General features: G+C 35.4%; 5 protein-coding genes across 5 annotated transcripts; 1 reads left to right on the top strand and 4 right to left on the bottom strand.

Annotated features, from left to right (window-relative positions):
• Window positions 1-36: 36 nt before the first annotated feature.
• On the bottom strand, window positions 37-1,108 carry BX664DRAFT_262234 (cyclophilin-like protein; the record flags this gene model as incomplete). Its single annotated transcript, XM_051540711.1, has 9 exons — window positions 37-79; window positions 148-232; window positions 318-354; window positions 418-514; window positions 584-645; window positions 726-743; window positions 850-879; window positions 938-962; window positions 1,029-1,108. The coding sequence occupies 9 exons, from the start codon at window positions 1,106-1,108 to the stop codon at window positions 37-39; spliced, it is 477 nt and encodes a 158-aa protein (XP_051400163.1).
• A 207-nt stretch (window positions 1,109-1,315) lies between these two features.
• Window positions 1,316-2,244, top strand: BX664DRAFT_280171 (SMAD/FHA domain-containing protein; the record flags this gene model as incomplete). The annotated part of the gene is made up of 4 exons (XM_051541470.1): window positions 1,316-1,696; window positions 1,756-1,808; window positions 1,897-1,991; window positions 2,072-2,244. Coding segments are annotated over 4 exons (677 nt in total), but the record flags the coding sequence as incomplete, so codon positions are not given.
• Window positions 2,245-3,422, bottom strand: BX664DRAFT_332724 (uncharacterized protein). Its single transcript, XM_051545381.1, has one exon. It carries the CDS (start codon window positions 3,370-3,372, stop codon window positions 2,401-2,403), a length of 972 nt encoding a protein of 323 aa, XP_051400161.1. The 5' UTR covers window positions 3,373-3,422; the 3' UTR covers window positions 2,245-2,400.
• A 1,690-nt stretch (window positions 3,423-5,112) lies between these two features.
• Window positions 5,113-11,777, bottom strand: BX664DRAFT_332716 (uncharacterized protein). The gene is made up of 9 exons (XM_051545380.1): window positions 10,223-11,777; window positions 9,936-10,131; window positions 8,994-9,857; window positions 8,306-8,901; window positions 7,923-8,224; window positions 7,616-7,834; window positions 6,757-7,556; window positions 5,282-6,653; window positions 5,113-5,207 (listed from the first exon to the last, which is right to left on the bottom strand). The coding sequence occupies exons 1-9, from the start codon at window positions 11,626-11,628 to the stop codon at window positions 5,164-5,166; spliced, it is 5,799 nt and encodes a 1,932-aa protein (XP_051400160.1). The 5' UTR covers window positions 11,629-11,777; the 3' UTR covers window positions 5,113-5,163.
• Window positions 11,778-13,277: 1,500 nt separating this feature from the next.
• On the bottom strand, window positions 13,278-13,907 carry BX664DRAFT_349712 (uncharacterized protein; the record flags this gene model as incomplete). Its single annotated transcript, XM_051547612.1, has 1 exon — window positions 13,278-13,907. One exon carries the CDS (start codon window positions 13,905-13,907, stop codon window positions 13,278-13,280), a length of 630 nt encoding a protein of 209 aa, XP_051400159.1.
• Between the last annotated feature and the right edge of the window lie 2,720 nt (window positions 13,908-16,627).

The following is a 16,627-nucleotide window of genomic DNA, read 5'->3' as shown; positions in this document are numbered from 1 at the left end:
GAACGGATTTTATATATATATCTAAATTTGACTTGTCTATTCTACTCGTCCCTTCACTATCTTGACGGTATCCCTAGGTCTATATATATATAAATCATAATGAGAATGAGAAAATGATCATTACTATCTATTGATTTTCTTTCTTACCTATCTTGAGAATCTGTAGCCACAAGTCCCATTCGTTTGACAATATTCATTCCATCTGCAATGCGACCGAAAATAGTGTGTTTTCCTATAAATAACCAAAAAACAAAAACAAGTAAAATGATGATCAAAATAAAAATAGGGAGATATCCTAAAAGGGAAGAAAATTTTACCATCAAGCCAAGGAGTAGGTGCCAATGTAATAAAGAACTATTCAAATAATAGAAACAGGATCAATTCATTTGGTCATACTTTCCATATCCTGTTACATACCTGTGATCCATTTGTATTGGGTCCTGAATTGGCCATACTAAGAATACCTGCACCAGTATGTTTTAATCCAGGATGAATTTCATCTGCAAATTTATCACTTTCAAAAAAAAAAAAAAAAAAAAAAAAGATTAATAACAATCATAAGGTAGAGTCATCAACTGCTTACCCATAAATGGATTGTCCACCTCGACCTGTACCAGTAGGATCTCCACCTTGAATCATGAAATCCTAAAGTTTAATATGAACATATATTTAGCTTTTTTTTTTATTTTTTTTAGTATATAGAATGTGTAATTTGTAACACTTACGGCAATAATACGATGAAACTATGCATGTTGGAAAGAAAAAGAAAAAAGAGAAAAATTGATCGATTAAGTCTACTTGAAGTCAGATATGAGCTTTTTTTCTTCTTTCTTTCTTTAAATCACTTACACTAACACCATCATAATAACCACGCTTTGTCTATTTAATAATAAAAAAGGGTTAATTATATTTAACTGATTGTATATATGATATCTACCAGTTCATAAAAGTTTTTGCAAGTTCTATAAAAAAAAAGAATGTAAAAAACAAGTCAATACCCACGCGTATTTATTCTTTTTTTTAATTACTTTGGTGCATGATTCCAGTAAAGTTCTATTTCGATAGGACCCATAGAAGTTTCCAAAATAACATTATGATCGTTTGACATTATATATTGTCTAGTTATATGGATACGAAAAAAAAAGCAAAGGAAGAGAAAAAAAAAAAAAAAGAGGCAGAAAGTTAATTTTCCTTTTCCGACTGGAAGTCACCGCTTTTTTTTTTTTTTTTTCTTTTGGCATTCCTTCAACTTTTTTCTTTTCATTTATTCCCAATATGCCTTCACCTTCTCGTCATCAAGATAAACCATACAGACAACGATCACCACGACATCATTCATCTTCTAGGTATCACGATGAACGATCAAGGTCAAGATCACCAGAAGGAAGAAGAAGAAGAAGAAGAAGAGATGACAGACCTAGGAGATCACCATCACCAGGAGAAAGACGACAACGACAACGAGGACGACATCAAGATGGTAGTGGCAGAAAATATACTTGGGGAGGACGATCACCATCAATAGAAAAAGAACAAGATGTACCTGAACCTGAAGGACCTAACTACGGTTTATCCGGTAAACTGGCTGCTGAAACAAATACTGTTAATGGAGTGGAATTGAAATACAATGAACCTGGAGAAGCGGCAAAACCAAAACAACATTGGCGTTTTTATGTCTTTAAAGGATCAGAACAAATAGGTAAATAGATATATAAAATAGAGAGAAAAAGATTCAATGGTCAATTTTTTTTTGGATAGATCTATTGCATGTACATCGTCAAAGTGCTTTCCTTATTGGTAGAGATCGTGCGGTAAGTGCACGATCAATAAAATGAAAAACAAAAGAAAATCATTCATATGACTTATTATTATTACTTTTTTTTTTTTTTTTTTGTTTAGGTGGTGGATATTCCTGTTGACCATCCATCTTGTTCAAAACAACATGCTGTGTTACAATATCGACTCGTCAGTGATCAAGGCCAACAAATAGTCAAGTAAGTCATAATGAAAATAATAATAATAATAATAAAAAAGGATGATCATCTTTGCTTACTCATTGATATTTTTGTATTAGACCTTTTATCATTGATTTAGAATCAACCAATGGTACTTTTATCAATGGGGACAAGATACCATCATCTCGCTATGTAGAATTGAAACTCAAGGATGTCGTGACTTTTGGACAAAGTACAAGAGAATACGTATTATTACATGCAGATTAGTTTTTCTTTTTTTTTTTTGTGGGATAGAATAGATGATTGATCCTTTTTTATTGTGTTATTAACATTAGTTGATCAATAAATATATGGATATCAAGTATAAATATAAATATATATATATGTATATGTAGAAGGATGTGTATATGTATATAGGGTTATGATGTAGGGGTGACAGTATGAGGTATTAGATGGAACAACGTCTATTCAAAAATATATCATCATGATGGTAAAGGCTATCATCAGGATCGGATTGATGTTGATCATCATAAATGACAAGAGGATTCCCAGAAAGAGGTTTGGAGACAGGTGGAGGTTGGACGACAGGAGGAGTATTCAGATACATAAAACCACGACATTCTTCTCTTGATGAACGATCAGCGGCTTCCAAGATGATTTGAAAAGGAACAGAGAATGAAGTGTCCGTTAAAGTAAGAGTGGTTCGACCATCCGACAGAGCTTCCAAACGCACTTGGTTTTTATAATCAAATTTACACATACCTTTGCCACCTTGTTCATTGTCTTGTTCAAACCACCAATAAGGCACAAGTGCTCGACGAAGATTATGATTGAAATAAAGGCCATCCAGACGAGACGGTAATGGAGGTAAGGATTGCTTATCATGACGAGGACGAACGGTCAGATTCGGTGATGATTTGTTGTTATGTTGATGCATGGATGATGAAGTAAAAAATTGAGTGACAGGACGACGTCTCTTGGTTGTTGTTGATGCTGATGTTGATGGTAATGGTGATGCTGGTGCTGATGATGGTAAAGTAGCGGCTGGAGGAGAGGAGAAATAAACTTTGGTTATGGTAGGAGGTGCCTGAGGGCGATCCAAGGAGATGGTACATGATGTTTGTTGATTATTCAATGCGATCTCAAGCACACGTTGGGCATCAGCGGCCAATGGAATCCATTGATCATGATGATCAGGTAAATAAGACCACACAGGTTCCAAGGTACGAAAAATGCCACGAGTTTCTTGTTGATGTAATGTATGAAGACTTGATTGTGTCGATGCCGATGAAATGGAATGAGATGGTGAATGTGTCATTCGCGTATGTCTTGTTGACTGCTCTCCCATTGTCTTGCGTTTTTCTTGGCACTTTTTCTTTTCCTTTTGTGATGATTTAGATTTAAAAAAAGAGAACTTCATGATGATGAATGAAAAGTAGAGTGCAATTAAAAAAAAAAAGAAAAGAAAGAAAAAAAAAAGGAATGGGTTATTTTTTTTTTGTATAAATATATATTTTTAAACTAGATGATGTTTAATTTGACATATAAAGTTACTAAAGGAGGAATTACCCGATGTAAACAGACAAAAAAAAATTATATCTGCGCACCATAAAATACGTTCCTCACCCCCCACTACTGAGCGATGGATGCGCCTCATCATCCATATACTCAGAAAACTCTTTTTTTTTTCTTCTTTTTCAAATTGAACCGATCCTTATTCTGTTTATGGTTTATTTGTTTCTTTGCCTTCTTCGTAGATGTATTTTTGTTTTCTATATCAAAGTTTAACTCTAGGCTTGGGTAAAATCCCCCTGTTGCCTTGGTGATACAAGGCGCAACGGCTGAGTTGCCTAGATTGCTACGGAATATCCACGTTTTTTTTTTTTTTTCTTGATGGCATTAGGTACATTGATACCCCTCAAACAAATTATAATAATCATATTAGATGTCAGCATCATGATCATCATCCATAACATTACTTGGCATGATGACTTTTTTTTTCAACAACCATATTTTATAAAACCCAAGATTTTTTTTTATGGCAAGTATCCAGTATGAGTGATGGAAAAAATAGAACAGTTCTCCCATAAACTACCAGCATTGTGTTACATCACCCTTTTTCTTCTGATCTGAAAAAAGATCTCACTTTTTTTGGCCTGTTTTTGGAAGAACGTGTTCCATCTTGATTACTATTATGATTATTACTTCTTTTTTTTTTTTTTTTTAAAAAAAAAAAAAGAATCCGTGCCAATGACTCTGAACAACTGCGCTCTGATTGATATGCTGATTATTAAAGATAATATTAGATTTTAGTTTTTTTTCTTTTCCAGTGTAAATATCACTAATAATCAACTGATAATTCAAATATAATGGTATTAACCACCTCCTCATATTCTCTTTCATCCTTGCATATATATATATATATATATATATATATATATATATATATTATGGTTTTCGTTAGGATGATATTCTCTTAGGGCAAAAGTCCTTTTTGATAGATTGAAATGAAAATGATAGCTTAAAAGTCAAGGAGAGACGGGCTCATTTACGCCACGCCGATGAACTTTTTTTTGGTACTCCCTAACACCGCATTTTGTTGTTACTCTTTTTTTCCCGAGACACTATTGTCCTCTTATATGATGACTATAAAAAGACACTGTATACTCGAAATAGATCCAAAGGTCAGGATGACGATTTCATCCGAGTTCTGAGATTTACCGTCATTGTAAAATGAGATATCATTCTGACACACATGAACATATATATATATATATATTGTATACGCAATCAGATGAACAGTTTCCTTTTCCGTCTATTTAAAATGGAAAAAACGTCAACTAATCTCTTGATATTTATCAATTTTTGATGCATCAACCAACCAAATTATGACGATCTATCATCTCATTTTTCTTTCATTATTGTTATCACATCATTTTGTATAATCATTTCATCAATATATAAAAAAAAGATCCTTTTGTTAAAACATTTCTTTTAATAATACAATAACAGAGAGAGATATATATGAATACAGACAATGATAAGGATAAATAAAGATAGAATTGTAGGCATAGGAAGAGGAATACATAAATAAAAAAGAGTAGGGCATAAAATGATGGTATATATACAAATGGTAAAAAAAAAAAAAAAAAAAGTCATAAATAATAATAATGATAATAAAAGTGATGCATAATAATATAAAAGATACAAACTACGCTGAAAAGGATTGTACATAATGTTGAGCTTCAAGTGAACCTAAAAAAAAAGTAAAATGAAATGATGAGTCCCCTTTGTACTATTTCCAAGTGATTTAGTTTCCCCTTGATTACCTTTATTTGCTGCCAATGAATAAAGTGAATAAGCTTGTTCTTGATCCACTTGACCATCCGGAGTATATCCAAGTCGATACATTTCAGCCAATCTATAAAGAGCCATGACATGATCTTGTTCATCTTGTTCATCCCAAAGATCATCATCATCAACAATATCATTTTCTTCCTCTTGTTGTTGTTGTTGTTGTTGTTGTTCAATCCTTGCGTTGCCAATAGCAATAACACGTCCATACCAAGTATAGGCCATAAGATGATCACGCGTTACACCAATGCCATTTTCATAACACTGTGCCACTTCCAGAAACACTTTGGTGTATCCCATATCGGCCATAGATACCAATTCTTGTGCTGCCAGTCTTGTATCTTGGGGTACACCACCCCATCCATGAAGAAGATATCGAGCAATCATCACTCTACAGGAAGCCATCGCGGAAGAACTCAATCCTGGGGTCATTTCGTCTTTTTCTAGTCCTTTTTTCGGTCCATGCTTGTAAGCTGCACAAAACATATTGTAGGCTTCTATACTTGCTTTTTCTTGATGCCATAAACGAGCCAATCCAAGTTCCGCTAACCATAACTTGTCAGTGCCACTGTCTTTGTCATTCTCTGCCGATGATGCTTGTTCAATAGCTTCTTGGTACCATTCCTTGGCAAGATCTGTACTAGGAGCCACATGAATACCATGCTCATAATAAGTACCAATATATAGTGTCGCAGTAACATGTCCTTGTCTAGAAGCTTGGCAAAACAAATCATACGCCTTTTCAAAATCTTGTTCCACAACCACCGTCACTGTTTCATTGATATTATTGCTGTCAGATTCTTGTTGTACATAATCACGTCCAGAATGATAGAGAATGGCCAATTCGCATTGTGCTTGCTTGAATCCGGTTTGAGCTGCCTGTGTAAGCCAATGAACGCCTTCCAATTGCCATTCTAGTTTGTTGTCATGATCTTCATCGCTAATATATAGATATCCCAATTCATACATTGCATCCTTGTTACCTTCAATGGCCGCCTTTCGAAAATGTTTCATCGCCAACGTTTTGTTGTTGATATTATATCGAGAATAATAAAGTCCTAGCTGATAATTGGCAAGTACATGTCCACTGGTTTGATCGGCTAATTGATACCATCTATAGGCAGCTTCATGACTGTTGTCAACATCAGAAGTATTGAGCTGTTTGTCATCATACATTCGGCCAATACGGTACATTGCTTCAGCATCGTTGGTTGTTTCAGAAGAACGTAGATACCAATGGTAAGCGCACGTTATATCCTTAACAGTTCCTAATCCCATTTCGTAGCATTGTCCAAGTGAGTTATAAGCTTCTACACACTGATCCTTTTCAGCACATTCCAGCAATTCCTAGAGTTGTTGTTATTCAATAGTGCGACGAGAGGAAATGAAACTAATCAGTTCAAACGTTTTTTTTTTTTTTTTTTTTTTTTTTTTGTTTAATCATCTTTACCATAAAACCAAGTTCTTTGTCAATAGGAATCCCGCCAAGACCAGCTAACCTATATCGAGCACGCATAACTTTGGATATTACATGTCCATGCTGAGCAGCTTGATCATAAAAATCAAAGGCAGCAGCATATTGTTCCTGAGTATGCCAAGATTGTCCAGCCAAAAACATCGCACCGACATGACCCATCGTAGCCGCCTGTTCAAAGCATCGAATAGCCAGTTCTTGTTCTTCTTGTTGTCGTTGAAGGAGTTGAGTTTCTTCTTCATCCATTATCCATTCTTCTTCGCCATCACTGTTCACAATACTAGTGCTACTACCACTGCCAGTTTGATACTCCATATTATCATTAGTATACTGATTTTGTCCTTGATGATCCAAATTAGAATGTTTAAAGGAAGTTGTCACTGTGCCTGCTTGATGGATTTGACCTAACAATACAAGAGATTCTGTATCACCAAGTCGAGAAGCATCTGCCAATAGTTGAAGTATATGTCCAAGGTCCAATGTTGATGCAATTGAAGAGGATGATGACGATGATGATGGAGACTGTTGTTGTTGTTGTTGTTGTTGTTGTTGTTGTAATAATAAGGCGGCAAGAAGTCTCATAGAGACTATATGTCCAAGATCAACTGCTTTTTGCCACCATGCAATAGCCATTTCTTCATCTCCGTTTTCAATGGAAAGTTGCCCAAGAGCCCAATGACTTTGACTGTAACATTGTGTTGCTGATTTGGTAAACCAGTGAATCGCTTCATTGAAATCGATTTGCAAGTTGTAATGACCACGCCAGAACGCCATACCTATAAAAAATTAAATAATTAGTATGCTTTCCTATCAAGGAACTAAAAATTACTCTTACCCATTTGATGCTGTCCTTCAACATGACCCAAGACTGCCGCTTTCCTTAAGTATTGTAATGCTAGAGATAGATCCAGTTCAGATCCAAGTCCATTTTCATACATATGAGCCACTTTGATCATCGCATCCTTGTTATCAATCTCATCAGCAGCACGTCGGAACCAATAAAGAGCATCATGATAATTGACCAAAGTACCATTACCCGTAAAATAACAGTCAGCTAGATAATAATAATATATATAAAGGAGATGATGAGATCTTTCTGTAAGATATATATATATGTATATCTGTAAATAAACTTGACCTACCAAGCCAATAAAAAGAATGTTCAAATCGATCAATCACCGCCAAATTTTCCAACATTTTGAACGCTTCTTCCTTTGTATGATTAATAGTCAAATCAGTAACTTGAAGATGAGAAGTAGGTTGTCCAAAGGAAGTAGTAGAGCTAGCGATATAACTAAGAATATATCGAGCCACCATCAATTTGGCCGTTCGTCCAATTCTTGTTCTTTGTAATTGAGGATCTTTGGATGCCAACTGATATTGAATGAAGGCTTGTTCGTAACGATGTAATGAGTGATAGAGTTGAGCAGCAGCAAAATAAGCACTGTTCATAATCAGAGAAATAATAAAAAAAAAAGGGGAATAAGTAAGTAATTGTGAACAGTACGATATATATATAACTTACACTGATGATCCCAAAGAAGCAGCGTAAAGATAAAGTTGAAGGGCTTGATCATCATCTTTCTCCACCATAGTTCCATGTTGATAATAACTTGCCAATAACAGTGTAGCCTGAGCATCTTCTTGCCGACTAGCTTTCCCCAATAGGTCAAACGCCATGGCATGGTCCTGTGTGATACCCAAAAGTCCACTATTGTAAAGTATACCAAGTTCACGTTGGGCATTAACATCACCCAAAGCAGCCGCCTTACGATACCAAAAAATAACTTGATCACGATAATAGGAAGAAGAAGAAGGAGAAGAATCAGCAATATCTTGATCGTCCTCATTATCATGCTTGTTGTTCAATGAGGTTAGGTGAATACGATATAAAGAGGCCAGAGAAGTCATTGCAGTCACCAGACCAAGTTGAGCAGCCTTTTTAAAACAGTCAGTAGCAACTTTTAAATCCTTGTCTACACCATCCAGCCCTTTGACGTAATAGAGACCCATACTATATAGTGCTGTTTTGTGACCTTGTTGCGCCGCTTTTTGGTACCATTGGAACGCTTCTTGTCGATTTTTTTCTACACCTTTGCCATTGGATAACATAAAACCAACCTATTTGTATATTTATAAAAAAAAAAAAAAAAAAAAAAGAGGGAAAAAAAGGTAAATAACAGAACAGGAATATCTACTATTTTCTATATTACCTGAAATTGTGCATCGACGTCCCCAGTCATTGCAGCTACTTGATAATGATAAAAAGCCTTGACAAGATTACAATCACATACACCGGAAATACCTTCTTCGTAACAAGCAGCTAACCAATAATGAGCATGACCATCTGTTGTGTTGTTGGAGACTAATTGAGATAACATGTCAAAAGCCATTGCAGGATCCTTTGTTCCAGCCCAACCATGAAGTCGATATCGAGCCACCATCAAAGTTGCAGTTCTTTGAGCTTGATCATATATATCCAAAGGAATATCTTGGGCCTTAGCGTTTTGAGCACGAAGGAACCAGTCTAAAGCATCACGATGACGATTCATCCGATGTAACAGCGTAGCCACAGCAACTTGAGCGGCAGTTTGGAATGGACTTGATATACGAGCAGCCTTTTGATAATATTGTAAAGCGATGTCCAAATTGATAGCAGCACCATGACCATATTCATAGCATGATCCAACCAAACCTAATGCGCGTACGTCACCATGAGAAGCTGCACGACGGAACCAGACCAATGCTGTTTTTTCATCTTTTCGTCTTTGTTGATGATGATGTTCTTCTTGCAATGTTATTGACATCAAACCTTGTGCATACATCAAACCAATTAATCTTTGAGACGGAGCAAATCCAGCACGAGCCGATCGAATCAAATGTTTCCCAGCTTGAATATAATTTTGTTGTAATAATCCATGACCAAGTCTGTATTGAAGTCCTAAGATGTAATGAGCTACAGGGTCATCTTGATGAGCCGCCAGTTTATAATAATGAATTGCTTTTTCTTGATCCTTGGGAACGATACTTCCAGTTTCATGCAACGTGCCAAGTTTCAACAAAGCACGGGTATTGTTCTAAAAATGGAAAAGTGCGAATAAGTCCCTGATATTTTCTTACTGCTTTGAGAATGATGACACTTTTTTTTTTCCTACCAAACCGATAGCTTGATTTAACCAATAAATTCCTTGATTTGTTTCACCTTGATCAATCAAACAGATACCTAGTGCAGCTTGAGCTTCCGCAAACCCTTGATCGGCACTATACTTGTAATAAGTTTGGGCTTTGATGAGATCTTGTTTGGCAATGATTCCTTTTTCATAATGAAATCCGGTAATAAATTGAGAATATCTAAAAAAAAAAAAAAAAAAAAAAAAGTATTATTGAAAGAATCGTAAGCAAAAAAAAAAAAAAAAAAAAAAAAAAGTTGTTTTTGATTTACCTATTTCCTAGACAGGCACTTTTTTCAAACCGATCAAGAGCTTCTTCAGAGTTTTCTGCCACACCTTGACCATGTAATAACATAGAGCCTAATCGATATTGAGCTAAACTAATCACATCAAAGATAACTTGTTGATCTTGAGTCAAAGGAAAGTCAGGTTGCTGCTGATGAGACTCCACTGTTGCTAAAAACCATTGATAAGCTGCCGAAAGATCCACAGGTTGAACCATACCATTATCAGAAGATGAATTCCAAACACCATTCAAATAGTAGACAGCCAAAGGATAAAACGCTTCCCACGATCCATGATCCGCTAATGCCTTCAATCGAGTAAATCCTACCACAGGATCAGATAAAGTTCCCCAACCCTCTATTTTGCATCTTGCTAACCACATTTGGGCAGTACTGTCGTTGGTTTGTTGATACCATATTTCTGCAGCCTTGAAAACTGTTTCTTGAATATCGTTATTGCTGGTGATAGCTGCAGTGAATGCATCCTTAAACAACCGAAAAGACGAAGATGGAGATTGAATCAATTGGGTCAGAAGTGAGTCTAGCAGAGAAGAAGGCGCATTCCTAGGTACAGTAGAGTTTGTTGACAAGAAAGCTTGTTGATTGCCAGTAAGAGATAAGGACAAATCAGGTTCAGTAGTTTGCAGAGTAGTATTGAGAGTAGTTGAACAGGTTGTACCGGTGGCGGTAGAGGAGGATGTCCCATGATGATCGGATTGTTGATAATAAGGCGGTGGCAAAGTCTGTTTCTTGTTGGATATGTTAGTATATTCATCAGGCCATTCCGTCATTGACCTTTTGGAGATAGTTGAGTAATCAGTAATAGCAGTAATTGTTGAAGAAGTATTGGTATCGATATGAGAGAAAAGTCCACCAGAAAAAGTCCATCCACTACTTGTAGCACTTTGTAATCCACTATCAGTTGAGCAAGATAAGGTAGAAACAGGTCGTGATGCTGTACGAGATGAGTTTCGAGTGGTTCTTCTGCCGCCTCTCCTATCATTTGAAGTGTTGATGTTTAGACCAGTCGACTTATTCCTCATTGATGTCAAAGGAAGTAATTCATCATTTTCGTCTTCGTTCATATGCGTTTGTGGTACAGTTGCTTCTGTTGCTTCTGTTGCTGTCGTTGCCATCATCGCTGTCGTTGTTATTGTTGTTGTTGTATTAGGTGGTGATACAGAATCATTGCGTAAAAAAGATATGGTCTGAGCGTCGTTATTTTGTTGAATAGGTTCAATAAATGTTGATGGTGGAGAAGATACTAGGGCCCTTTGTTGTTTTGTTTTATTCCGATGAAGAGATCCTGTCAACTTGCTTCGTTTTCTTGATTTTGTTCGTAATTTCCCAGAAGAGGTTGAAGAATTGGATTGCTTACTGTGTGTAATCCCCATTGTTGTTGTTGATACTAAGACCCAGATTGTTGTATTGAGCCAAAATGATATAAAACCGTAAGCCAGCCAAGGCCTGTTGAAATAGGAGAATAATAGGAAGAAAAAGTGAAGATGATAATCACAATATAAAAAAAAAAACAATAAGAAAAAAGGAATAATAGAAAGAAAGAAGAAAAGGGAGAAAAAAGGGAGTAGAAATAAATAATAATCAAAGAAATCCATAAATGACAGGTAAGAGGCCAAAAAAGGAACAACCAAAACAAAAATAATAAAGTTTTTCCACTGGCGGTGTGTGTGTGTGTGTGTGTGTGTGTGTGTGTGAGTGTTGCAAACCAAACTGTGCTGTCGTTTGAGTAACTATATCATGATCAGTAACAACAACAATAATAATAAGAATAACAAATAAGTATAAAAATAATAATAATAATAATAATAATATCTTTTTTATTTTTTATTTTTTTTACCTTTTAAATCATATATACGTTCCATTCAAAAGTAAAAGATCTATAAAAGAAAAATAGTTTAGTATACAGATTTGTTTATTTTTTCATTACCTTACAAAGTATATCACGCTGTTTTGAACCATGTGGATAGATCTGTCTAGTTCATACCCCGAAATAATCATTTGATCCATAAGAGTCTAGTAAATGTCAGAATAACATAAAACATGTAAATATATCATTCATCTAAATTCTATCCATCAAGTATAAAATATACCTTTTCCTCTTAGTATTTTGTTCTTGTATAACAAAGAAGTATACCATATCCAGTATATCCAATATTTTCAAACTATTACTGCTATATATATAAATAAAACACCATTATGAGTTTCATTCTTTCTATACAACATTATAATTCTAGTGTTTATTTTGCAAACAACCTATTGTCCTTCTCTTTTTTTTTTTGTCCAAGTATTACCTAAATCAACTTGTTCTGTATACCGTGTAAACTTGTGTACATTTGTATGAAAAACTTGAGATCAACTTCTTTAACATTATATATCGTTAATATTTCAATCTAGAATACAAGGAAGAGAGAGTTTAAAAAAAAAGGGATATGGATCAGTCAACATTCATTAACATTCGCTTGCCTTCATATACCTAATAGACCAAAACAGACAACACTGTGATGAATCTTTATTGATATAAGTTGACTTAACATTCTAAGAATTTTCAATCCAAACGGTAAAAAAGAGAGAGAGATAAAAAAAAAAAAAAAAAAAAAAAAAAAAAGAACGCCAGTTGATGAGATCCCGCCAAAAAATCAAGGGGTGCATTTTTGCATCATCCAATGGAAAAGGAGCTTTTCGAATTTGATCTTTTTTCTTTTAACTCTCTTTGATACTACTATTAAAATTCTACTACCAATCATCCATCATCATCAATTATCATCGTTTAAAAAATTAACTATCGGCAATACTTTTATATCACCAATAAAAGGTTTCATCTGATTCTTATCTTAAAGCCTTTTTTTTTTTTTTTTTTTACTTGAACAAATAAGATTTAGTTTATTAGAATGATGTTGAGCTAGACAACAAAAAAAAACACTTTTTTTAAAAAAAATAACTTCTTTTACGTATATACCAGGATAAATTTTGGCACAAGTGATAACCATTGACGTCATTTCTAAAAATGCCCTTGGAGTTCATCTTATTTACTAGCACCACCAGCAGCTCCAGTAGCACCACCAGCACCACCAGCACCACCAGGAGTAGAACCAGGAGTAGTACCAGCAGCACCAGCACCAGCAGGAGTAGCACCAGCGGCTCCAGCAGTACCACCAGCGGCACTGGTACTTGAAATTTGGTCTAGACACTGTTGAACGACGGGGTCAGTACCACCAGTAGCTCCAGTAGAACCACCAGCAGCTCCAGCAGTACCACCAGCAGCTCCAGTAGTACCACCAGTAGCTCCAGTAGAACCACCAGCAGCTCCAGCAGTACCACCAGCAGCTCCAGTAGTACCACCAGTAGCTCCAGTAGAACCACCAGCAGCTCCAGTAGAACCACCAGGAGCAGCACTCTTCGTTATACAATCCAAGAATTGTTGTATTTGCTGATCGGTAAGGGTTTCTGGGGTAGCACCACCAGTAGTAGAACCACCAGCAGTGCCACCACCAGTAGCATCAGTTCCAGTTGCACCACCGGCACCAGTAGTACCTTGTCTTGCTGCCAAATGTGCTACCTGTTTATCAACTTGTACTTTATCAGCGAGAGGAACACCACTGACCAAAGTGATGGCAAGAGCCAAAGTAAGGAATAGAGATGAGCGGTAAACCATAGTTATATAAGTTGGAATATAGATAAATGAATAGATATAAAAAAAGAGAATAAAATAGATTGATTTCTTGTTATTTTTTTTTTTTTTTGGGTTGTGATTTGTCTTCTATTTATACCTTTTTTTTTCTGTACTTTCAAGAACTAGGTTAATGTGGCAAAATGACTTCTTTTTTTTCTGCATGAAGGGATATAAAACTTATACATGATGATGATGACTCAAGGTTACTGAATGAAGCCCAGGATGATCATCATACATAAGCGCAAAGGGATGATGAATAGATAATATAAAGCATATCATATCGAAAGATCGACAGAATCTTTAGTACTTTAGCTCAAAGGCTAATTTTAAAGTTTGCGGAGTTGCCATTGGTCCCTTTTCTTTTAGTCGACTTTACTTTTTTAGCTTTCCTCTTCTGCTCTCCTTTTTTCCCCTTCTTTTTTTTTTCAATAATTCTCAACATTTATGTAGTCAAACCCCTTGTCACGATTCAACATATCCATCCCCTTGTCATAATTCAATCTCAACATGCTCAAACTTTATCAATCAATTAATACTTATTTCTCTCCAGTCCGTTTTTACACAGGGAACGTGAACAACTAAATGAATTACTAGTACAAAACAATATGATCTATATCAACGAAGAAATGATGACTCATTCAACCGACTTTAAAAAGGAAGCAATATCGAAAGTTTAATGGCAAGGTTTATGCGAAGACTATGTACCCCTTCTTTTATCAATATATCCAATGCTTTGGTAAATAAATAAAAGTATGTAACTTATATCCAACGCGGCGCGAAAAGGTGTTACTGAATACTTTGTCTTTAACCCCCTTTTGGCCATCTCTGATTCCTTTTCCTTTATCTTATTCTTATGTAGATCTCCTAGAATTCTTATTTAGCGCCAGTTTTTGTAATCATCATCAAGCATCAACACGCATGATTATCGAAAAAGCTCGAAAGACGAAATAACAATAGCCTTTATTGCTGTATTTTTTTTTATCATTCGATCTATGTGTTACAACAATCATTTACTTTATTCTTCATCAAATTCACTTTGAACTCTCTATCAACATGTCTGTGATCCATTCCCGATAGGTAATATTAGATAACGTATAAAATATCATCCTAGTATTTTGTTCTTGTATAACAAAGAAGCATACCATATCCAGTATATCCAATATTTTCAAACTACTACTGTTATATATATATATATATAAAACACCATTGTGAGTTTCATTCTTTCTATACAACATTATAAATCTAGTGTTTATTTTGAAAACAACCTATTGTCCTTCTCTTTTTTTTTTTGTCCAAGTATTACCTAAATCAACTTGTTCTGTATACCGTGTAAACTTGTGTACATTTGTATGAAAAACTTGAGATCAACTTCTTTAACATTATATACCGTTAATATATCAATCTAGAATACAAGGAAGAGAGAGTTAAAAAAAAAAAAAGGACATGGATCAGTCACCATTTATTAACATTCGCTTGCCTTCATATACCTAATAGACCAAAACAGACAACACTGTGATGAATCTTTATTGATATAAGTTGACTTAACATTCTAAGAATTTTCAATCCAAACGGTAAAAAAGAGAGAGATAAAAAAAAAAAAAAAAAAAGAACGCCAGTTGATGAGATCCCGCCAAAAAATTAAGGGGTGCATTTTTGCATCATCCAATGAAAAAAGAGCTTTTCGAATTTGATTTTTTTTTCTTTTATCTCTCTTTGATACTACTATTAAAATTCTACTACCAATCATCCATCATCATCAATTATCATCGTTTAAAAAATTAACTATCGGCAATACTTTTATATCACCAATAAAAGGTTTCATCTGATTCTTATCTTAAAGCCTTTTTTTTTTTTTACTTGAACAAATAAGATTTAGTTTATTAGAATGATGTTGAGCTAGACAACAAAAAAAAACACATTTTTTTTTTAAAAAATAACTTCTTTTACGTAAATACTAGGATATATCTTGGCACAAGTGATAATCATTGACGTCATTTCTAAAAATGCGCTTGGAATCATCTTATTTACTAGGAGCAGTACCACCAGCAGCACCACCAGCACTAGCAGCACCACCACCTAGAACTTGGAAAGCACATTCTGCAACTATAGCTGGAGCGTCAGAGCTACCAGTACCACCACCAGGAGAAGTACCTTGTCTTGCCACCATCAAGCTTCTACGCATACCGCCAGTAGGAGCACCACCAGCAGCTCCAGTAGCACCACCAGCAGCTCCAGTAGTACCACCAGCAGCTCCAGTAGTACCACCAGCAGCTCCAGTAGTACCACCAGCAGCTCCAGTAGTACCACCAGCAGCTCCAGCAGCTCCACCAGCACTACTAGCAGCACCAGCACCAGCAGCACCATTGTCTACACATGTCTTGATTTGTTGCCATTCTGCATCGGTGACTCTGGTTCCTGAGGTAGATGCACCACCACCAGTAGTAGAACCACCAGTAGTAGGACTAGTACCTTGTCTTGCTGCCAAATGTGCTACCTGTTTATCAACTTGTACTTTATCAGCGAGAGGAACACCACTGACCAAAGTGATGGCAAGAGCCAAAGTAAGGAATAGAGATGAGCGGTAAACCATAGTTATATAAGTTGGAATATAGATAAATGAATAGATATAAGAAAAGAGAATAAAATAGATTGATTTCTTGTTATTTTTTTTTTTTTTTGGGTTGTGATTTGTCTTCAATTTA

Source organism: Halteromyces radiatus (assembly GCF_025201355.1).
Source record: "Halteromyces radiatus strain CBS 162.75 chromosome Unknown BX664scaffold_4, whole genome shotgun sequence".
Classification (NCBI taxonomy): Eukaryota; Fungi; Mucoromycota; class Mucoromycetes; order Mucorales; family Cunninghamellaceae; genus Halteromyces; species Halteromyces radiatus.
Note: the sequence above shows the minus strand (reverse complement) of the source record. Positions and strands in the feature narration are given on the sequence as shown.